The sequence below is a fragment of the Lactuca virosa genome, chromosome 8, assembly GCF_052849685.1.
Source record: "Lactuca virosa cultivar CGN04683 chromosome 8, Lactuca_virosa_CGN04683_v6, whole genome shotgun sequence".
In the NCBI taxonomy this organism is placed as follows: Eukaryota; Viridiplantae; Streptophyta; class Magnoliopsida; order Asterales; family Asteraceae; genus Lactuca; species Lactuca virosa.
Genome location: NC_136433.1, coordinates 308,729,317 through 308,752,913, shown reverse-complemented (window position 1 = coordinate 308,752,913; position 23,597 = coordinate 308,729,317). Strand labels below are relative to the sequence as shown.

At 34.0% G+C, this 23,597-nt stretch overlaps 2 protein-coding genes across 3 annotated transcripts; both read right to left on the bottom strand.

The window, feature by feature from the left end:
• Positions 1 to 692: 692 nt before the first annotated feature.
• Positions 693 to 1,436, bottom strand: LOC145131687 (uncharacterized). Its single transcript, XM_079066346.1, has 2 exons — positions 965 to 1,436; positions 693 to 886 (listed from the first exon to the last, which is right to left on the bottom strand). The coding sequence occupies exons 1-2, from the start codon at positions 1,434 to 1,436 to the stop codon at positions 693 to 695; spliced, it is 666 nt and encodes a 221-aa protein (XP_078922472.1).
• A 1,430-nt stretch (positions 1,437 to 2,866) lies between these two features.
• Positions 2,867 to 12,328, bottom strand: AMSH1 (associated molecule with the SH3 domain of STAM 1). 2 transcript variants are annotated; one of them, XM_079067675.1, is made up of 14 exons: positions 11,936 to 12,328; positions 8,952 to 9,016; positions 8,760 to 8,835; positions 8,489 to 8,683; positions 7,928 to 8,034; positions 7,396 to 7,501; positions 7,028 to 7,074; positions 6,173 to 6,509; positions 5,071 to 5,160; positions 4,914 to 4,976; positions 4,663 to 4,737; positions 3,933 to 3,995; positions 3,736 to 3,788; positions 2,867 to 3,183 (listed from the first exon to the last, which is right to left on the bottom strand). In XM_079067675.1, exons 1-14 carry the CDS (start codon positions 12,047 to 12,049, stop codon positions 3,009 to 3,011), a joined length of 1,566 nt encoding a protein of 521 aa, XP_078923801.1. In that variant the 5' UTR covers positions 12,050 to 12,328; the 3' UTR covers positions 2,867 to 3,008. The 2 variants fall into 2 exon arrangements, with proteins under 2 accessions (XP_078923801.1, XP_078923800.1); XM_079067674.1 differs by having other exon boundaries at positions 7,928 to 8,040; positions 11,936 to 12,327.
• Positions 12,329 to 23,597: the final 11,269 nt, after the last annotated feature.

Below are 23,597 nucleotides of genomic sequence, written 5' to 3'. Positions count from 1 at the left end.
TGCATTTATCCAAATTCATGTCAAAAGTTGGAATGAGACCATCCTTTGACATTTCATGCATCCTTCTAAAATTGAGATGATCTAATATTGCATGCCACAACATAGTTGTCGATTTTAGAAGAAGATGACATAAAAGCGGAATTTTGAACAGGTAATAACTTATTAATAACATTCAAACGAATTATTCTATTATTCGAATATCCAAAACCAGTAACAGTCCATCTTGAAATAGGATATACCTATCTGATTCATTAACTTGTCTAAAACCATCAAAATTCAAACAATTGCCACTAACAATATTCTTTTGAATCTTGAGAAAAAACAAAACATCAAAGAGTCTAACAATCTTTCTAGAAGTAAACTCAAGAAAAACGACACCAACACCAAAAATAAGTTTAAAAGAATCGTCTCTCATACATAGCACCAATCCACCATTAAGCGGTGTTAATGTTTCAAACAACCATTCAGCATTGCATACATGGTTGATTGCTCAGGCGCCAATCCACCAAGCAACATCATCATCATGTATATAGAATGATTCAGGAATTAGTGAAACATAATAAACATAATTTTGTTTAGAATTATCAAAGTTAGTCAAATACCGACCTCTTTTAACCTAGTCCTTAGACCCTTTTCCACTTCCATTAGCACCATTGTTACCAACACCATTGTTGCCTAGATTCACACAACAATCATGCTTGCAATGCCCCATCTTGAAGCACCTCCAACAAACCAGTTTCCTTTTTCTTTTTGTTGGAGTTATTTGGGACATAATCTTGCTTACGTTTCTTTCTATGTCCCTTGTTATTTGGGTTCCTTGGTTTGTCTTCAACCATATGAACAGAGGGTCGTCCAAGTTCAACTTTCCCTTTGTTTTTTTCATTCTCTTATGCACAAATGGATTCTTGAATGTACAAATGAGTAGCAAGTTGAACCATAGATATCTTTTGATGTTTCAAGTTACGTTTAAAGTCTTTCCATGATGGTGGAAGTTTGTCAATTAAACTTGACGCAACATCGGATTCATCCATATTCACTTTGTGTAGTTTGAATGACATGCGAAGGAGCTCATTGTATTGTTCCATGACATACCTTGAATCAACCATTTTATAGTTATTTAAGTCACTAACCAGAATTCTCTTAATAGAAGCATCCTTAGTGATGTAATTTGATTCAAGGGTTTCGCACAATTCATTCGCACTTTTAGCATCACCATGGATATCGAATAAGGAATCCGACATACCATTAAAAATATGTCCTCTACAATTGTATTCACTGTTGTCCCACTTGCTTATCTTCCTGGTCTCTTTCAATGTCTCGTTTTCAACAACCTTTGGCCTCGAAGTACTCAGCACATATGATGCTTTCAGCGTGGTCGACATGAAGTGCATATTCTTCTGCCAACACTTGAAATCATTGCCTTCAAACTTCTCCATTTTGCTAAACTTCGTAGTCAACTTGCGGATTGAATCAACCATCTCCACCAGATAGAAATATTAGTTCGATTGTTAGGGTATAGAAGGGTTTATGGTGGAAATTCGAATTCCCAATGGACCGTGTAGGTTTGCTTTTCGAATTGATATTTCTACCCTATGCTTGGGTTACAAGAAATCCAGTCTAGGATAATCCAAATGGACACTTACAATTCTAGGTACAAAAATGTATGTTAAATTGATAGAAGAATTCTAAGTTGTTCAGAGAAAAAGAAGGGTCTGACGACTCATAAAAAGAGTTGTATTTATACTTAACAATTAGGGTTTTCATCTTCTGAATTAGTCAAGTAATTCGGGAATTAATAGCATGATCAATGGTTTGTAAAACTGACGAGATTTGCCAATTTTACCATAATCATCCATTTGAATTCGGATTCTCCACTATGATCATAACTCACCACCAGGGGTTCTGTCCCTTGGACCCCACTATAATGTTACTCCTAGGATCCTGCAAGGGGACACGACCCCTTGACCCCCGCCAATTTGTCATACCAACTTATAATTCGATCTTATATATGCGTGCACTCCGCACACACTAGACATATAATATAGAGTACAAATTATAAACTCCTTAGCTCGTATATTAGTTCTAATTACACAAAATGCCTAGTTACACAAAAATCACCAACATACTAAACCTACCACAATGGCTAAATAGTAACGATTTTGAGACTTTAAGAGTTTAATTATCAAGATTTGAACTTACATGACCAAATGGTGACTTATCTAAAACTTCGGTGGTCAATCAACTCAAAACCCTTAATTTTAACTTGAATTTTAATAACAATAGCAATATATAGGTTTAAAACTCAGTGAGTGGCTATTATTAATTGGTTGAAAGTCCAATGGTTATAAAAGTTATAATTGAATATGATATAAGAATATGAAACTATTTCATCTGGATGACATTTTATTATATGATTTATAAAGAAGATTCCTATATTTGTTCTTATTACTCATAAACCTCGTAAAAATTAACATCAAATGTCTGCTAGTAATTTTCTGTTATTTCATAATCCAAATTTAAAATCAACTTAGTATTTGATGAAAATATTGCTTTTAATCAAAAACTAAGTTATCATCCACATAAAATAAGATAATGTTCAAGATTGGGATGTATTGAATAGAGGATGTGATAATCAGAACCTTGAATAGCAAAGTTTTGTACTTTGACACTTCATTTTTACAAAATTTCAACCTACTATACTTGGGTATCATAATTTTTTTTCAATAATTAATCCAAACAATGACAATATTTCAAACCTGCAAAAAAAAAATGCAATATATAATGTCCTAATGGCAAATTACATGTTTCTTCAGAGTCCATTTCTTTTTCAAATTGTTTAGAAAAATTATCAAGTTTTTCACCCAAAGAAGAAAAACAACCACTCTAGTTTCAATTTTCAGAATATAAATGGAAACATTTCTTTGTATTTTTTTTTTTTTTTGGCAGAATATACAAAGTATTTGTATCTGAATGGACTATTATACCCTTTGGTGTAAATCCATCAAACATCACCGCAAATCAATAACATCAAACTTCAACTTGGGGTCGATATAAACATCTGTACATTGTTTATAAATCGGACTGCCATCTGACGGTGCATCGTGTGCATGGAAACCTCGATGCGGACAACTTCTAATCACTCCCATACCGCCAGGTGTTGTCAAGCGGAAAATGCCGTGCTTTCTGTAAACACAAGGGTAAATTGGGAATTAGGAATAAGCTGTACATAATGAATAATAGCAACATACTTAAAGTTTAACTAATAATAGCAATAAGTTGCCCATAACAATATTTACACAAAATAGCAAAATACAATCAACATATTTTCTATTTTTGATTGTTATAGAATATTGGTGTTATTGTTTAGATAAATTTCAGGAAAATTACTCTTCTTAGTTCTTACAAACATAGAAAATGTACTTTTTCTCTTTACCCAAAATAGCAATGTACTTATATGTTTATGAACGATAGCCAAATGTAGCTTATAATAGTAATGACTTACATTTCTTTACATATAATAATAGCACTGTGCTTACAATTCCTTGCACATAATAGAAGCGTACTTATATATTTATTTACTAATAATAGCAATATGTAACAAATAAAGTACACTATCCATATTGTTAGCAAAATGTAAGTACACTGCTATTATAGATGAAAAAAATATATAAATGCATTACTTTTATTATTATTAATATAAGCACGTTCCTATTATGAAATGATGCAGATGAATACCTTGAACTATCTCTTGGTGCCATGACAATTGCGATGGCCTCAGGCAACATAATCTGTAATAGGAAGAAATGATATGATAAACAAATCAAAAAAGATATTGCTATTTTCTTGCATTTAATCCTTCTTTTTATAGTCTATACTGCAGGTTTCATAAATTAATACAAGAAGGAAGGAAGATTGGAGGGAGAGAAGGTTACCTGATATGCATAGTGTGTATGAACATCAATTGATGACATGAAACAAGATTGTGTTGGATGTGTCTGCAATAATATGATGCAAGAAGTCGATAAAAATGGATTTCTATATGATATTTAATAATGAAAAAGGGATCAAATAATTGAAGAAAATGATTATAACATGGAACATGTTTTTTCTTGACAAGAACATGAAACATGTTATGTTAGGGGTAAAATAGAGCTGAGTCAGGGGCTAAATGCAACACGCTTTCATTTATTTCTTTATAACCAGCATTGTATTTTCAATTTTCTTTTTATTAACACATTATAATTGGAAAACTCTACGGACGTATAGCATTCATTATACTCAGTTTTTTTCTTTTCTTATTAGGACAATTATTATACATTGAAAGTCTGCCAACTACAGCAGTAAAAATTACTTTGTATTTGAATGAAATTATTATAATTGGGTAGATTTTTCAAAGTACAATGAAAATATTATAATAGGAAGAAACAAAAGCAGGACTCAGTAAGAAACAAACAAATGGAAGTAGGTTGCTCTTTCTTGCATCCAACCCTCTATTCAAATAAATTGTATTACCCATCATCATAGACAGACCTTCATGTACTACAATCCAATCATTCATGCGAAAGATATGACTATAATTACAAACTAATGATGTAACATGGATATGAATTGTCTATATTATCATACATGATGGACATGGATATATCTATAATTATGACTCACGTGTATCCATCCAAGGGGGAATAACGATCTTTTGTCCTGCACTTCAAATATTTCCTCCTCATTTGTAGCCTGACACTGTATCAAAAAGTCTCATGTCAAAAGATTTGGAATGTAGTTATGAGAATTTATAGTTAACTATACATATTAGTAACATTAACTTTATCCAGAAACAACATCATACAAGTATGTTCATCATAGAGTTTAAAAAGGGTATTTCGGGAATCTGTAGAAACAAGGTGATGAAAGTTTACCGAGTCTGTTGTGGCTTCTTGCTTTGGAATGATGAGTGCTGTAACATAGAATTTTCGGTTTTTCTAACAAGCAAGAAAAAAAAAATTAGAAATTAGATGATGTATATATCGAAAGGAGAAATAGAAACAGTGAAAATTAGTGTGTCACGTCACGTACTAGTGAACCAGCAAGAATACCACATGTCTCTAAGTTTTTGTCTGTATTTGACTTTGCCATCTTCATGAAATTGTCCATCAATTTCGTGGACTGCCAAAGATGATATAGTTAGTGTTTTTGCCTTCAACTAAGCAATTATAAATTTGCATATCTAAAATTATGAATTTGCCTTCACTGTTTCTCCTTTCTCACATTTCATGCAAAACATAGTTTTTCCAAAAGATGTAATGTTTTACTTTTACCAGTTACGTGTTTAACCCGTTAAAACATGGTTGCATATATTGGTAAAAATATGTGAAAAATTGTTGCATACATTGCTACATATTTCGTGGTCTAGAAAAACCCCTTTGTTGCAGAAACTGGGAAGAAGGTGAAATATTATTGCAAAAATGGGCATTTCACCCTATTATGTGAAAAGGGTACCATTAACATTTATGCAACAAAATGGTTTTTAATACGAAATATTAAGGACCAAAAGATGCAATTTCTTACGTGTTGAAACAAGGTTGCATAATTGGGAATAATGTGAAGGAATGTTGCATAAATTGTTTAAAAATGGAACATTGTTTGTTGCATGAATTGGTAAAAAGTTGAACCATTGTTGCATAAATAAACATTTAACCAGTGCCATGTCATTAGGTAACTAACCTGTTAAGCAATTATGTACTCACAAAATCTCAAATTAATATTATTTGAAAATGATTAAATCCACATTTATGCAAAAACACTTCACATTTTTCCTATTTTAAGCAACAAAGTGGTTTTTATACAAAATTACGCAATGACATTTCAATGTTGAAACATGGCTGTATAAATTGAAAATCATGTGAAATGTGGTTGCATAAATTAGTAAAAAAAAAGTCCAACATTGTAACTGTTTGCAGTTACAATGTTGCACATTTTGGTCCTAGAATGAAATATGGCTACATAATTTGTGTAAAATGTTATTTTGTTGCAATAAACTGGGAAAACGATAAAAATTTGCATAGATGCAATTTGTGTAAAATGTTATTTTGTTGCAATAAACTGGGAAAACGATAAAAATTTGCATAGATGCGTAACCCTTAATGGAAATGAAAAGTAGAAAGATGGAATATCTCACAATGTGTAACTCGAGGGGGGATTCAGAAACAACGACACCATCAGTAGAATTTAAGGAACCAGGCCCTGCATCAGTGACCGGAGGTGATGCTGTGGGAATCAAATCTTGGACCTCAGCTAAAACAGGAGGTGGGGAGGGCTGTCTTATAATGTCCATCTGAATAGGGGGGGTTTCTGGTTTTTCATCAAAAGAAATCAAGGAATCCAGTTCATTAATATGAGGCTGATTGTTGTTTTTTGGTATAATAGTTGATTCTACACTTGGTTTTGCATGTTCTAAGTTGCTGCTAATTTTTTCAACCGAAGCACCATTCTCCAACAAATGAAGCTTCTTCTCCCTTGCAACATCAAAATAACAAAAAAAAAATTATTAGTACATCATGAAAAACAAAAATCATATTAGTTCTAGTTATAGATCATTAGGGCAAATACAAGAAATAACAAAGTGTTTTCCTTGATTTGTTAACTATAGCATCCTACTTACATCTCTTCCTATTACAGCCTTCTACTTTGAAAAACTCAAAACAATTTTCATTGCCATAACTGTGTAGATTTCCGAAGCATAATGTCCCAATAAGAAGTACAATGCTATAACTGGGTATGCTTTTCCAAAATTGCCTTAATTAGAACAAAAAAAATTGAAAGTACAAGGATGTAACTGGGTGGACTTTTTGAAATAAAAAGCCTTAGTAAGCAATAAAATAGTATGTACAGTGTTGTAATAGTAAGAAATGAAAGTAGGATGCTATAATACACAGATAAATGAAATTATGTTGCCATTTCTAGTGTTCAGCCCTATAATATTGGGCCAAGATTACAATAGCAATAGTGGAATGGAGTTTACAAGGAAACCAACCTTGGGATTTCCACTGGTGACAAATCTATATTGCTTGGATAACGAACCTGAGATACATATAAGAGTATAAGCACTCCATGTTACTGAATCAAAAAAAAAGGTTACATGAACAAATAACAACGTACTTTTATATTTATTTGTTTATTATAGCATCCTACTTTTCTTTTCCTATTATAACATCGTACTACCCAATTATAGTAATGTCATGCAAAGACATGATATTTACTGCTATAATTGAGTAGATTTTTCAAAGTACGATGCAATAATAGGAAGAAAAAAAATGAAAGTACAATGCTTTAATAGAAAGAAATGAAAGTAAGATGCTAATGCTATGCATTTAGACCAATCCAAAAAGAAAATGAAGTTACCGCAACATTGAAGGTAGGAGCTGGGCGTTGCCCACGAAGTCCATTCGGGCCCAAAATAGAATGTCTAGAGAGAGTTTCTTCCCTTGCACGAGGAATATTTAGAGAACTAAAGCAGAAAGAAAACCAAATTCAGTAGTTTGTGTGAGGATAGCATAGCATGCAAAAAAACAACAACCATCAATTCTAACCAAGGACCTGATAATTTCAAAAAAAAACAACATCTCTTTTTACGAGGATCCCTTGGGTGAAATACATGCCAAAGGGTATGAAATATCAGATTTATTTGTCCTCCACATAATTAGGAACCAACTAATTGCAATAACCATCTTCTAATAGTACACAGTAAAAATCCCTAAAGTTTCAATTTAGTCATTAATTTTTATCCCATTCATTCTGTCGGTAGACATGCTGAGTTGGCATCCTATACTTCACACGGATTCTCCACATCAATACTTTATTTTCTTATATTATAGAGAAAGAAAGAGAGGGGGAGGGGATATGAAGTACATAACAAATTGAAAAGAACACTTACAATTGCCTAGTTTGCTCTTCCAGAGTATTAGCAGGTGAATACAACTGCATCCGAGTATCTTGATAGCCATACCCCCCATTAACATTATTAACCTGTACCTGTGGTGCCTGGTACTTTATCATAGAAAATTTTGTTTCTATCAAATTGCTATTATATAGCCTTTGGAAGATACAGGTTCTAAAATCTAAATAATCATCAGATTTTCAAATGTTTACACCAATAGGAATTTGACTTCCTTATTTGGTAAACCTGGTTCCTTACTTGATTATAAATTTACACCATAGGCCCTTAAACGTTGATTTTTGGGTAAGCTCCCTAAAATAATAATTGATTAAAATTAAAAGTACATCCTTTTTACATGCAATTTGTCCTAGTCAAAAATACATATCTGTGATTACTCATGAATACAAGTATCATACCCGAAAAGTTGTTTTATGAAGATTATCAACACAAACCAGTAGAATTATTATGGCTATAACTTATAAGTGCAATTAAGGGACTATGATATAACAGAGCATAATGACTGCAGATGGAAGAAAAGAAATGGTACATATATTATACCTTATTGATGGCATAACTATTCAGTGAAGTTTGCTGCCTAACAGAAGGTAAAGATTTTGATGACTCCAACAATTTCGTTTGAGGAAGATTACTCCATCCATTTGATTGATATGCATGTTTTCTGGATAACTCTTCAAGCTTTTCTCGTACAGCTGGCTTCAACCCCTCCAGCTCAGTTATGACACTCAATATTTTCTGAGATTCAATTATTTGAAACACTGATGAACTTGCTGATAATACTTGTCAGGAAACAAAAATTAAAGGATTGTACCTTCTTCAGATAAAGCTTGTCTCTCTGAACAGATGCTCGATAATCTCTATGGAATGGTATTGTTTCTGTAGCCAAACTACAAAAAAGAAGCATATTTTCATTTCTGATTCATTGGAAGACCTTGAAATGACTGAAAATGACCACAAGAATCCCCCTATACAAGATTCATATTATCATAATATATTTTCTTACCTTGAAAACCTTAGGAGCATAATATATAGATCGATAATATTCTTCTCTTCTCGGAATATGGCAGCCTGCAGCAGCACAGATAACTTAAAGTTTAGAACAGCTCGGATAAAAGGTGACCATACCATTATAAATGAATGCATGCCACAACTCTAAGATAACCAAGGTCAACTACTTTGACCAGATATTGAATTGCAATAACAGTTTTAGATTGTGAAGAAAATACAGCACATATGTCTCAACAAACCAATGTAAGACTTTATTATCTGAAACCATAAATTTTAGGGATATCGGACATGTCTTCCTTGAATGTAACCTTGCTTCTCCTTATCATTAGTGTTTAAGTCAAACAGAAAATGGAAATACTTTATGTCAACGGAAATTCGATTTTATTATTTCAGAAGAAATAAAATGAAAAACAATTATGTTGGAAATTTCGTTTTCTTTGCAGACTATTTTCATAAAAATTCTGGGCATCTTAATATCTTATTGGCTCAGAAGTTCTATGATATAGAACAATCCTATAATTAGATTTTTGAATTCTATTTCTATGCTTCTCTTCAAAGCCAGATGACAACACCTCCTCCCCAGGTGGTTTCATACAGTTGCAGGGGGTAGTTTATGGAAATCCCAACATATTGATGGTGGAAGATATATATTGTATGTAAGTAATCTAGATGTAAAACAAGAGAAATAAGAACCCTCAATGTTCAGGTAATGTGGATTTAGGTACTTTTTAGTTAATGTTAGAAAACAATGTTGATGATTTTAGTGTGATATGCTCATGTATGTGTCAAGAGGTGTGAAGTGCACACATGTGAGAACAATACCAATTGTTTGTTGATTCAAAGCATCCACAATAGGAGCTCAACAAGTCAAATAAGTTATTGGAGAGCTTTTTCATTTCAAGCTCCACAATAGAAGCTTTTTCATAAAGCTTGTGCAGTTAGTTACAAGTTCTAACGGTTAAGCTTTGCTACTGTGATGGTAATTTGAGCTTTTTAGTTTGTAGAGTTGAGGTGGCATGAAAAAGCTTTGCTATTGTGGAAGCTCTCAGAAAAACCATTGTCCTGGGTGTACGAAATTATCTGCTATGTTGAAATTATTTAACTTAAAAGTTAAAAGCAAAAGGGAGGTTAACAATAATGGCCTCGCTCCTAAGGTATTATAGCATCTGCCAATCGTACCAAGCCTAACTGATTATTTGCATTCGCCAAAGATGCAAAAATATTGTGTTGGCATGCTGAAAAACATAAAAAAATACAGAAATATAAGACACATGGATGATTCTCCTCAATGGAGGAATATTGATTAAGATTTTGAAGATTTTGCCCAGAGATTTGAAAATATTCTACTTGGTCTTGGTTTAAATAGAACTAATCCAAATGGAAGTTTGAGCAATAAGAGCACATGATTGGTTCTTCTATAAAATGGTTCATTCAAAAGTGATTGATACAAGGAGGTGATTACATCTTGCACGGATTATTTATCTACAAGGTGTCAAAACTATTGGTATTCCATAATCTTTGCCACACAGTCATTGACCCACACATACAATCTCGGACCTTGAACTAGCAATGACATCATGATGTCTTTCTATTTCATGCATCACAAAGGTGGAACAATGTGCTTGCATAGAAGAACCAGCCATGTGTGATACTTCTCCGTTTTGGATACAACTATAGGTATAGATGTGCTTTTCTTAATTCTAGTGCATGTGATTTTATTAAAGTTCAATGTGTCATATGTAAAGCTAGTCTTATAATTGCATAATTAGGCATGTTATGTAATGGGCCTATTATGCTTAATAAGTAAAAACTAGTTAACCAATTCTCATCCAAATATAGACATCACTTTTTCCTTGTTTCAATGTCTCTTTCCCTACTAACTTAATTTTTTTCCTAACTAAAAATAATGTAATCTCAATGGTTTAATGATATTACGGAATGTCATGTTTTACATATCAATCTGCAACAACAATCTGGTTTATTTTTTAGCCTCGCATACAGTTGTTGTAGCTACTAGCTACGCTAAACAAGCATCCATGTAAAAGGCAGATGCCGGTAAAAGATCCATGTTAGATGCACAGAAGCTCTGCAGCCATGTCAAACAGTCAAATACATAATTGTAGAATCAAAAGTAAGGCTAACAAGTACGTTGTTCCATTTCCTAAGAAACCATAAATCGAAATAAGCTATGCCCAAGACATTGATCAATATGTTAAGCCAAGTTATGAGGTTCCCTTATATCACATGACATATGCATTCAAACTCAGCTTACCACACGTAGTAACCCCATCATGTATAGTCAGCTACATCATTCCTGAAATTCAAATAGCTTCAACCTGGACGCCTAAAATATTGTTAGTGCTATACCTATGTGATGGGCCCTAGGGCGGGTTCTGTGTGGGCTATATCCAAAGGGTGCGGTTTTCCCTTTTTCAAATAGCTTCGACCTTGACTAATATTAACTTTATCAGCTAATTTGCCACTTTATATAACAAGTTAATAACAAAACTGATACCAATTCCTTAACTCTTCTCTTTCCACAAAAGCAGTGCTTTGTAGCAAGTCATCTGTATACTTCAGGTATATCATGACTACCCATTTGTATACTACACAATAGACACAACAAGACATACATTCACAGATACAACTACATTCAGTATATACTAGTGAATGTTCTGATGGAGGATTGAACGAGTGAAGTGCCCCATAAGCTATAAGGGCACGCTACATGTATCAATTGAGTGACCAGTGATTGAACTGAACATGGAAAGTCCATCCAGCATGAAAGAATTAATCAGAGCAATGAGACTAAGCAATTCACATCTAACAGGCATCGTTCCAACTTTAAGGGCATAGAACTTATTTAATACTTCAATTATTATAAGTAAGAGGATTATTAAACTTTTAAGATAAACGACATGAATAAATAAAAAATTAGTAGGTTGATCAAAAAAATAAATTTGGAGGAGAAGTAAAGACCTGGCGAAGAATGTTCTCGGCGATCCGGTAGTAGTAACGGAGAGAAATTCGATTATCGACATTTATCTTCTGTGCGCTGGCAGCTACATTGATTGCTCCGGAAGATGGCTTCATCGTCCTAGGGTTTGAATTTCTTTGTTCTACTTCCAATTCCAACAAAATTGCATCGTCTTGAAAGGATCAAACAGAATCTAAGAACTTTGAGAATCAAAATTGGAATAAAGATGAGAATTTTGTGAGGAGGTCTATGGTGATAGAGTCAATGGCGCCGTTGAGGAGGAGTGCGATGTAAACAAAGGTTTGTGTGAAGAGGGCGAAATACAGCTACAGACGAAGTAAGGGTCTGACTAACTCGGATACACAACACGTGGATTTTTTAAACCTTTGCGATAACAATTTATCCTAATCAACTCGGTTTTTCATATCGATCTTCATCGTCAATCGTTAAATTTAATATTTTAGTTACAAAATTCTATTCCACAGGGTCTACGCTATTTTTAGGGTTTGAGCTAGGGGGAGCATCTGGACCGTGGACCGGATTTGGATCTTTTATTTTATTTTATTTTTATCTCGGATCGGTTCTCGGTTTTAGGATTTGATCAAAACCGGTCCGGTTTTTTTACCGGTCCTATTCGTCCGGTTCCGACCGGACCTGATTTAAAAAAAAATCAAATCTAGTTTCTAATTATCAAATGTTTTTTGATGATTTGACATTTTAACCATTTGCGTCCGTTTCCCATAACTTGTATACGACGCATAGAAAAAAGCTACATACAGCCTGTCGATCGTAAGTCATGTAACCCTTCTCAAGTTCTCCTTCTCGTACTCCACCTCGCACGTAGCATAGAGAAAGAATATAGTGACAATCGACTTCTATCGATTTTCAACCAAATCGATTCCTCACAAGTCTTGGCGTTCAAGTTCGCTCTATTCTTATCACTGAAAATCGGTTTTCACTCAATTCCTCACTAGTTTACGACTGGTGCAATCAAAAGTAATGGAATCAAAAAGAAAGAATATTAATTGGATTGGAGATGAACAGACGGTACAAAACTTCAGCAGCTTCCTTGCAGACGTCTTCCTACTTGACACGATTATTCTCTTCCTCCTTGACACGATTGTCCCCTTCCTCCTTGACATTACTATCATTTACACTCATCTCCCTGAGAATACATGTATTTTTGCAAACGTCAACATAATGTTGGTGAGTGTACAGGTTTTTATAGTTTTCGGCTTTTATTGGGTTGTATTATTTTAAGAATCATTTTTCTTTTAGAAAAACCTTTTCTAGAGTATTTTATCAACCCTAGCCAGTGGCGGATCTAGAAAAATAATTTAGGGTATGCAAATATTTATAATTTAAATTTTTTAACTCTAACCTTTTGTGTTAAAACTAATGGACGAAACAGAATTTGACATCATTCTCTAGTTTTTATCTTTTAAAAAAGATTATTTACATCATTTATTTGAGACGCCTATGTTTTTCTTTGCAAAACTCTATTGATCTCTAGCTGAAATTAACAACAAAATTAAACATAATAATTTTAACAAACCTTAAGTTAATGATTTTGTTACGGATCATAATATATGTATACAATCAACAGCTTAAAAAGTATACAGTAATAAAAAAAATTACTTTACAAAGTATGCATATTTAAACTCTCTTTAACAAAAGATAAGTAATCAGTTATATTTCCACATAAAATACGATACTTTTTTATATTGGTATACAACTGTAAATATAAATAAAAAAATCTTTTAGTAAATATAAATATAAAAATCTTTTAGTAGAGTACATTGGATATGTCTAGAGAGTTCTTTGCAAAAAAATCTAATAGTCTTTGACTCTTGAATAAAATGTCTACACAATCAAATATAGAGGCAGAGAGCCAAGGTCAGGGAGAGAGAATGTGGGATAGAAAGAATGAGTTGCACACATACCGAGAGGTCGAGAACTGAAGACGACGAACCGCGAACTCGGCCGGAGGGGCAACGTAGAGCGGCGATTTCCGGTGGACTATTTATCGGTTTTACCATGAACGTGGCCGATGAGGCGGAGAAGACTTCCATTGGTTAGGGTTTTTAGTTTTTAGTTTTAGACTTTTAGTTTTGTTATTTTCTAAAAGTTTTGACAGCGGCGTATGAATGGCTGTTTTATATTCGACTAAAGTATTTAAATTTTTTTTATAGAATCAGATGTTTTATTAGGATTTTTTTAAGACTTTAAATTTTGAAATTTGGTTTACCTTTTCTGGGAAATTTTTGAAACGGAAAGGCTTCTAAAGATCGGTACTTGTTGATAGTTGTCATATTATAATTTGTTTCAAAATTTTTATTTTTCTTATGTTGAAATAAGGGAATTCTTTCAAATTTTAGATTTTTTTACATTCGGAAATTCAAACCTAATTAGTTGTGGTTATACAAAAGGGTATGCAACTATTATATGAAGGGAATGCAACATTAGGTTTTGATATAAAATTGCTATCTTTAAAACAAATAATAATACTTCTGGTAAAAATTTAAGGGTATGCAATTGCATACCCTTGCTAAACTCTACATCCGCCCCTGACCCTAGCTTACTATCTTTTAGGATATCTAACGATCATATATTATTATCTTATTAGGATATATTTATTCATCCTAATTTACTATTTTTGTAGGATATTTAACGATCCTAACGTATTTTATCTACCATTCTAAGACATCCATAATGGTCGTCATACTCTAAGGTGATCTAATGTATTACCATGAGCCCCCATAATCGACGTTGTTTGAGTAATAATTGTGCCCCGCCACGACGCTTCATCGGACGTCGAATAGTGAATAATAAGAAAGTTATCTCGTCGGGATTGTAGCTAGCAATCGCAGGTGGGGTTATCAGACCCCGTATAGATCTATACATATATTTCTAGCTCTCGCAAGATTAACGATTATAGGTATCTGGGGAATGCCGAAGTTAATCAAGGCCTTTAAATGAATTAACAGCTCACTAACGTATTAACATTGAGTATTTATCTTTTATTTTTTATTTTAATCCTTCCTAGGGATTTCCTATAACTATCACAATATACATCTTTTATTTTATATTTGATAATTATAAACTTTGATCTCATAATTATTTTGTAGATATAAGTATTCATATATGGATGATGTCCAACAGATCCGTCCCTCTCTTAAAGTTATCATTAAAAGTAGACTTAGTCATCTTTCCAAGTAAACAAGATTCATAATCTCCATTAAACTCTAAGTTAAATGGTTCCAAGATTCCAACTTACTAGAGCTTGGCAATTCTCTTCTTGTTTATATGGAAAATACGACAATGCCATTGACATGATTTATCCAGAGTAGATAAACCAACATTTAAGATTAAGTTATCGCTTCTACTTACACCAATCACAGATTCATATATGCCATTGAAAGGATTTGGTTTAAAATAAAGAGTATTATATTTGTAAACCAAAAGACTAGCATTATTATACAATCAAAAAGTAAAACCATCATGCCACAATGCATGAAATGAAATGATTTTTCTTGCCATGTAAGGCGAATAACAACAATATTTTAAAACAACTAAAAAACTAGAAGGTAATAAAAGCTCTTAATCTCCAATCTTGGTAATAGCTACATCGTTCTTGTTCCCCATGATCAAATCGAGTTCTCCATGCCTTAGCTTCCTACTTCATCTTAATCCCTGCACATCAGAACAAATATGGGTTTCACATCCTGTGTTAAGTATCCAATTGTTAGAAGTAGAGGTTGAATGTAATTTAATTATAAAGATACCTGAAGTGCCAATACCCTTGGCCTTGTTCGTCTTAAGATCCTCTAAATACTTAGGGTAACTACATTTCCAATGGTCCTTTTCTTGGCAGTAGTAGTAAATGGCTTCTTTAGGGTCAATCACTGGTGGTATGTTAGAAACGTCCTTATTAAGGTTGGAATTGAGAGCACCCACTTTCCTTTTCCCTTTTCCCTTGACATTGGGATGAGAGGACCTCTTACTTTTGACACCACTTTGCCTAATATCCAACATAGGAGTGTTTGAATTTGTGTTCCTATGTGGAAAAAATCTTTCCTCAGTAGTCTTCAGCATCCATGTAGCTCCATGATACTCTTTTCCAAACCATTCATATAGTATTTCATAGTGAACTATTTGTATACACTAGTCAAATAGTTAAGAATGACATCAATAGCCAACTCTTGAGTGAATGGGAAGCCAAGACGTTTAAGTTTTTCAAAGTACCCTTTCAGCTTTAGAACATGGGTACTCACAGAACCACCCTTATATTGCTTGCGACCTATAATTGATTGCATTACCTTGAATCTCTCAGTTCGAGCTTGCTCTTGGAACATATCCCTAAGCTGCTCGTTCATTTGGTATGCCCTAAGGTTCTCACAGCTCTTTTGGAGTTCAAAATACATGGTTTCCAACATCAGACACGAGACCTTGATAGAGTGATAGTGATGCTTTTCATGTTTGGCTGCTTCTTCTTTAGTAGCTCATCAGGAAGCTCTTCTTCAAGATACTCGTCCAACACATACTCTTCTTTTCATACCTCAAAGTGATCCTCAGGTTATGAATCAAATCAAGGTAGTTAGGACCAGTGAGCTTATCTCGCGAGAAGAGTGAGAGTAGTGAGAAGTTTGATGAAGTGGTTAGTGCAGGAGGAAGAGTAGCACCAACACCAGAAGACATCTGTAAAAAGAAAAGAACAATTATTTTGATCAAGAAATCCTTTTAATATAATTACCCAATTACAAATTATTAAACAAAAGGCTAGGATCCATATTTGGCTTCACGATGTAAAGTGGATTCGCCGAAAATTACAAAATGAAGTTATTTAGGTGGACAAACTATTGTCGATCTCAATCTCTATGAGCTTCCTAGAAATGAGATTTGTTGACTTATGTCAATAACATGTATTAATCTCTTCTAATGCTCATTTAGCAATCATGATTGGATTAGTCGAGGATCATGAATCCAAATGGTGAATCCACCATACGAAGTTACAGTGAGATTCAACTCAAGTAATGCTTGAGAATCGCGATCAATGTATACATTTATTTGACTATATTCTTCCCTTGACGAGCCGATAAACCACACTCTTACATCAAAAAGAATATACCATAAGGCGTAATTCCCATAAGAAGCATTGGATTCACGTTATTATATAATACGAGATTTTGTTTTATTACTTATTAAGTTAATACTTTTAACTTTGTATAATTTCCTATCAAACCCTTTCGGTAACTCCACTTCAAACACAAGAAGGTGGTGAGGGTGGCAAGCAATGAATGCAATTTAAAAGCTGGCCTCATTAGGAATCAAAGAGACCTACCTTAAACCTTCCTTATAGCATTAAAGAGGATGAGCCTAGTCGAGGTAAGACTAACAATGCATATTTTAAGAAACATGTGAGGACACAATGTTTGTAGTTGAAGTGATACATATAAATATGATTTTATTATATATATATATATATATATATATATATATATATATATATATACACACATTTTACATTGATAGGTCTTTTAATTCGATTGACTAAAAGTCATCAATTAAATTGTAAGTATCCAAATCTTTTGTCATTTAATTAATCTTATAATTAAATCAAATTGACTTTATCTTTTATTATAAAGTCTGGTTTGTATGTGCTTAAAATCGAAAAAGATGAGAAACTGAAATAAGAAATGAATTAGAAAAATTTGGAACTTTAGGTTCCATGATGTGGCGAATGAACAACCACGCCGTGGCACACAAAAAACACGTGATCACGACGAAGGAAGTCTCAATCCGAGTTCAACATTGACCAAGCCCATGATGTGGTGGAGTACCAGCCACGACGTGGTGAAGAGACAGAATGACCAAAAACATCATTTTTCAAGCATTAACATATTCGATTTTATCACGGCAAATTTCTAGTCATTTAAAGTGATTTAAAATATAAACCCTACACATGCAAACCCTAACATACTTGTCGAGACAAAGTCTAAGTGTAATATACATGCGTTAACTTTGATCTGATACCACTGGTGGGTATCGAGCCTATCAAAGATCAACCATTAGGTAGTGAAAACAACAAACAATTCTAATCTATAAGACTATAAACAATATGGATCTAACTCAACAAATCTAAGCAACTGATTAGAACACAATAGTTAGAGGTATACCCTTGACCTCTTGGTAGGTTTCTTCTTTTGACGAGCCAGTTAGATGGACTAGAGAACCCAACGTATATTTCCACTTCTAAAATCACACCCAAGACACAAGATAAATGTAGATCTAAGCAATCCTTGAACTGTGAGCCGAAAAACAAAACCGAAATCTTGATTATGTGGTTGACCACGATGTGGTGAACAAGTCGCCACAATTTGGGAACTGCACTCTAGGCATTCTTATGCTTTTTAATATTTCTGAACTTTTGATAGCTGAAGGGTTATCTCCCATATATAAAAACTGGATTTAGAGATCACTTTATATAGAGTGGCGATTTAAAACCCTAGAGTTAATTAACAAATTTAATTATAATTATCTATCGTATTCAAATCATTCTAGAATATTCCATATTCCATTATTTTCAAATTAGTTAATTAAACTATTAAGTAATTAACAAAACAAGTCCTCATATAAATATATTTTCAAATCTGCTTTATTTTGTTCTTGCGTGTAACCCAAAAGGACACTATTATTTATAGTAATATTAACGGACTTGTTATGACTATGGGTACTAATCTCCATCAGAATGAACATGGAAATATTGATTATAGTATTGATTCTTCTAATGGTTTATCAAAGCATGCTTATGGCATTGTCGTATTGGGTACATTGACAAGAAATGCAACGTTCAACCCCAAAAGGTTGGAGTTTTGGAATTGTTTGACAGCAAATCAGACGATGAATGTGAGTCTCATTTATTGGGCAAGATGACTAAATCATTTTTCAATAGTACTTGTGAAAGAGGTGAAGGATTCTTAGACCTCATCCATATTGATGTATGTCGTACTTTCACATCCGCCACAAAGGGATGCTAATCGCTACTACATGATGTTTACTGATGATTATAGTAGATATGGATATATCTACTTAATCAAGCATAAATTGGAAACTTTTGAAAAGTTCAAAGAGTTTAAGCACGAGGTAGCGAAATCAATTGGGTAAGAAGATAAAGATGCTTCGATCTGATAGAGGTGGAGAGAATCTTAGTATCGAGTTCAACGACTATCTTAAGGAATGTGTAATTGTTTCACAATTGACACCTCCTAGGGCACTACAACTTAATGGTGTAGCTGAGAGGCGTAATCGAACCTTGCTAGACATGGTTCATTCCATGGTGATTCGAAATTTGCTCCCTATATTGTTTTTGGGGTATGCCTTAGAGACAACTGCCCATATCCTTAATCTTGTTCCTACCAAAAGGATGCCAAAACACCACATGAGATGTGGACAGGGAAACCTCCCTTGCTCACACATATCAAGGTGTAGCACTCGGTTTCCTGACTGGATCAATGTAGGATATTAAGGGGTTAAAGGAATGGTTTTTGGAAAAAAAAACTATGAGTCACGACATGGCCATAAGGACGTCACGACATAACGAGTAAAGAATGAGAACGCACATTTGGAAGAGTGGTCACAGCGTAACATGTAGTGGTCACGATGAAAAAGGGATACAACCCAAGCCCATGATCTTTTAGGGTTTCCATTGTATTTAAGCACTCTAAACTCGGATTTAGGGTTCATTTATCAGCCTCCGTCTCTATCAAACCTCATAAACCCTAACCATATCTCATCTTGGTGTTTTTCGCTCATTTTAGAGGTTTTGTTGCTCTTTGAAGGAAGTAGAAGGAGGATTGGTGCAAGAATCAAGAAAGCAACACTTCCTTATCTTTGATATCATCTTCTGGACCATTTATAAGGATTCAAGCTTCTACCTTTATGGTTTATTCTGTTAGATCTAAGTTATTTTGGTCCCTTTTGGTTCATGCTTTTGATTTGGGTGAATGGATAGATTAAATTTGGCAACTTTATGATCCTCTAGAGTCCCTAGAGCATCATATCTTATGGATCTAAGGATTGGTTGTGGAATTTGAATCTTGCATGAAGTTTGGGACATTTTATTGCATTTTGACCTAGGATGGTTAGAGGACATGCATGGAGCATGCATGTTCATAAAGTTGTCATTTTTATGGACCTTTGGAGTCCCTTAAAACCTTTTGGAAAGTTGGAGTTAAAGACTTAATGGATTAAGGACTCAAACAATTAGGATTTTACTTTAGATTCTGGTCACGTCGTAACCTGGAGAGTGTCATGACGTAATGATGGAGGATCCTACGATTATCCTATCTAGTTGTGTTCACGACGTGACCACCAATGGTTCATATCGTAGTGCATTCTCACGACATGACCAAAGGCTGGTCATCATGTAAGCATCATTTGTTATTATTTTTGGTTGTTCACTTTGACTCTGACCATTAAATTTCGGCATGGGTTGACTTTTGGTAAAACTAGGGTTTTTGGAGTGTAGACTGAGAATGTACTCTTTATTGCTGTTAGGCACCTTATAGGATCAGTCTTTGTTGGGAGAGAGTTGTGGTGTTGAGTTGCTACTTGCGAGGTGAGTCTTATTATTATACGTGCATGTATGGTATTATATGCATGTTGACTAGTTGGGTCTTATTTGTTGTTTACTATTAGATGTGAATTGAGTTGCTGATAACTCTTGGACTGTTGTAAGTCCATGGGACTACTGACAGTCCCCAGGGTTGCTGATAACTCGTGAGGTTTGCTGTTAATCTACAGGGCGTGCTATTAGCCCATTGGGATCGCTGATAGTCCCCAGAGTTGCTGATAACCCTTAGTTGATTATGTTGGATTAGGTGTCTAAGCCCATAACTATAATTGGTATGTACTTGACCCGAGAGTAGCATGGTCCATTTGGGTTGCATATCATCAGAACAATTTGTTAGGATGGACTTTTGAGAAGAGGTTATTTATGGTTTATTAATATATTATAAGTTCTAATATATTAATATGAAATCATATGATTTAATTAGTATTGATCAAGAATTAGTTTCGATTTAATTTAGTGATCAAAAAAGACTAATTAAATCAATGGGGACTAATTGTGCAAATTAGTTATATTTATATGTTGGGCTTATGATCTATGTTGGACTAAGTTTATGTATGGATACATAAAGAGTTGGGCCACATGAACCATGGATCATAAACCCATGGGTATGGGTTAGGGTTAACCCATGATCTTTGGAATCCCACATATAAATATGTTACTCCATAGCCAAAATCACTACTAATGTTCTTGGAGTTCATATGGACGGTTTTGGTGTGTGAAGATTCTCTCTCAAAAATGTCATTCTTTGTCCATGGTGAGTTGTGATTACACTTGAGGCATCCACACTATTGGTGCTAAGTTCTTTAAGGCCAAATACTCCAAGGCTTCCAACTACAACAAAAGGTATGGCATCTTACTTGTTTTATTACCCTTGTATCAAAGTTTTGTATGCTAGTTAGGGTAATACCTTGAAAAGTTCAAGCTTGCATGTATAATAGAGAAAACATAGATCCAAGGTATTTAGGGTTGCATGTACACCTTAGGAGTGTTAGAATGCTCAAAACCCTTCAGTGGTATCAGAGCCTAGGCTTGTTTTCAATTATACTTGATGCTACTTGCTTGAAAATGCCTTAAAATCGATTTTCTGTTGTTCTGGACAGTGGACTCGCCGAGTCCACTGGGGGACTCGCCGAGTCCAAGTACAAAGTCATCCAACTCGCCGAGTTTGCTCTTGCACTCGACGAGTTGGTGCCCCGGAATGCTGTTTTTTGAGTTTTTTGGATGGAATTGGACTAGGATCATTACCCTAAGCTGTTTTTGAACTTATAAACCTGTGTTTGATGTGGTAATGATCATGATTATCCAATTTAAAAGATAATTGTCAAAGTTTCATGTTTTGTATTAGTTTATATGGTTAGGCTAATTACATGAAATTTGTTTGATTTGAATTGTCTTGTTCTTATGAGTTTAATTTAGATCATTGACAAATTGGTTGATTTTCTTGTTAGAATTTTTGATCTAAATAATTTTGATGGATTCCATAACTTGTCCTCAAGTTATGGAAAATGAAAAGTTTTTCATTTAAATGGATCATTAAAAGTCATAGGTTATAGAAAAATGAAGAGTCCTTCTCATAAATGGTTTTATGGACTCCATAACTTGTCCTCAAGTTATGGATTTTCAATAGTCTTTTCATTAAAACCTATATTAAACTCATGATTTATGAATTTGAAAAGTTTTGACAAGTTTCAAAATTTTCCCTCAAGTTTTGGAATTTGTAAAGTTTCACCTTTTGAATACTTTAGTTCCAAACCCTAGAATTTTAAAAGTTTAAAATTCAACCCTTATACTATTATAATATTATAGGTTTAATATATATATATATATATATATATATATATATATATATATATATATATATATGTATAAGAGTAAAGTCAGTCTTACCGTTAGTAGGCCTCATTCACGAAGTCGGTCTATAAGGGGGGTATAAGGTTACTGCCTATAAAATGGCAGTTTAATGGGTGTCCACTCTCACCCACCGCTTCCTTGACTGGTGGAGGGTCGTTAGCCAAACGGGTTTGACAGGACATTTAAATTCTCATTAAAAGTATAATGAAATACTAAGTAACTAAACACTTATAAATTCCCAATCTTAGTTACTTAATTAGGAAAATGTGAATTTGGTGCTAACCCAAGAAATTACACTTTGCACCTTGTTAAATTGTTAGTGGAGCTTGTGTGGTTAACCGACACACTAATCTGGGACTAACAGTGCGTGACAAAGGGTAGATTGATGTTAATCATAGATCAATGGAGCGTGTGTGGTTAACCGGCACATTGATTAGGTGGTTGTAAGATTGAGTGTACTAAGCTAATTTGCATGGTTATTCACACCTTGTTTGTGATCCTCGACATCCCAGTCACAAACTTTAAGGGCACAATCGAGATTTAAACATGCCATTGAATTGTTCAATGAATCTCAAAGGATCTAGGAGTTTCAATCCATTTAAAACCTGATGATAAATTTCATTTTTGATGGAAATTAGCAAATCGTCATTTACCTACCTTCAAATATTTTGCAATTTGGATTACGACATCCCTCTTCCAAATTGTAAAGTATTGTGTTGGGTCCTAGCCTTAATATTTCATTTGGGTGTTATATTAAGGACTAAAGTCAACTAAACTTGAATTTCTCCCGTCATAAATGTCTAGTTCAGACAACTATGGTCTTCCCGAATCTTTTGAAAAAGCTTTCTTTATAAAAATGATTTTCCACAAGGCAATCAAGGTGAAAGATTAATCCCTTCTTTGTGCTTTAGTGGAACATCACTTCCTTCACCTCCTCCAATTATTCTCCCTAACCCACAAGTTCTAGGTCACTCAAAGCCCTATTGGCAGGAAGGAAAGTCTGTATGTGCTCACGTCTTGGAGATGAAGTCACATATTGACAAGCTGGGAGAGTTGGGTGTCGAAGTCTCAAAGAAGTTGGCTGTTGACTGGGTTCTTCAATCACTTCCTAAGTCATATAGTGGGTTCCCTTAAGGACTACTATATGGGAGACTATGACATGACCCTTATTGATCTTACCT

Bases quoted from the DNA above. Each gene is read 5' to 3' on its own strand.
- LOC145131687 (XM_079066346.1), bottom strand. From the start codon at position 1,436: ATGGAGAAGTTTGAAGGCAATGATTTCAAGTGTTGGCAGAAGAATATG. The intron at 887-964 runs GTAACTTGAAAC...TTTGTGCATAAG, and splicing joins ATCATGGAAAGACTTTAAAC to AGAATGAAAAAAACAAAGGG.
- AMSH1 (XM_079067674.1), bottom strand. From the start codon at position 12,049: ATGAAGCCATCTTCCGGAGCAATCAATGTAGCTGCCAGCGCACAGAAG. The intron at 8,041-8,488 runs GTATAATATATG...TCTATGATAAAG, and splicing joins ATAGTTATGCCATCAATAAG to TACCAGGCACCACAGGTACA. The intron at 6,510-7,027 runs GTTGGTTTCCTT...TGATGTTGCAAG, and splicing joins TCACCAGTGGAAATCCCAAG to GGAGAAGAAGCTTCATTTGT.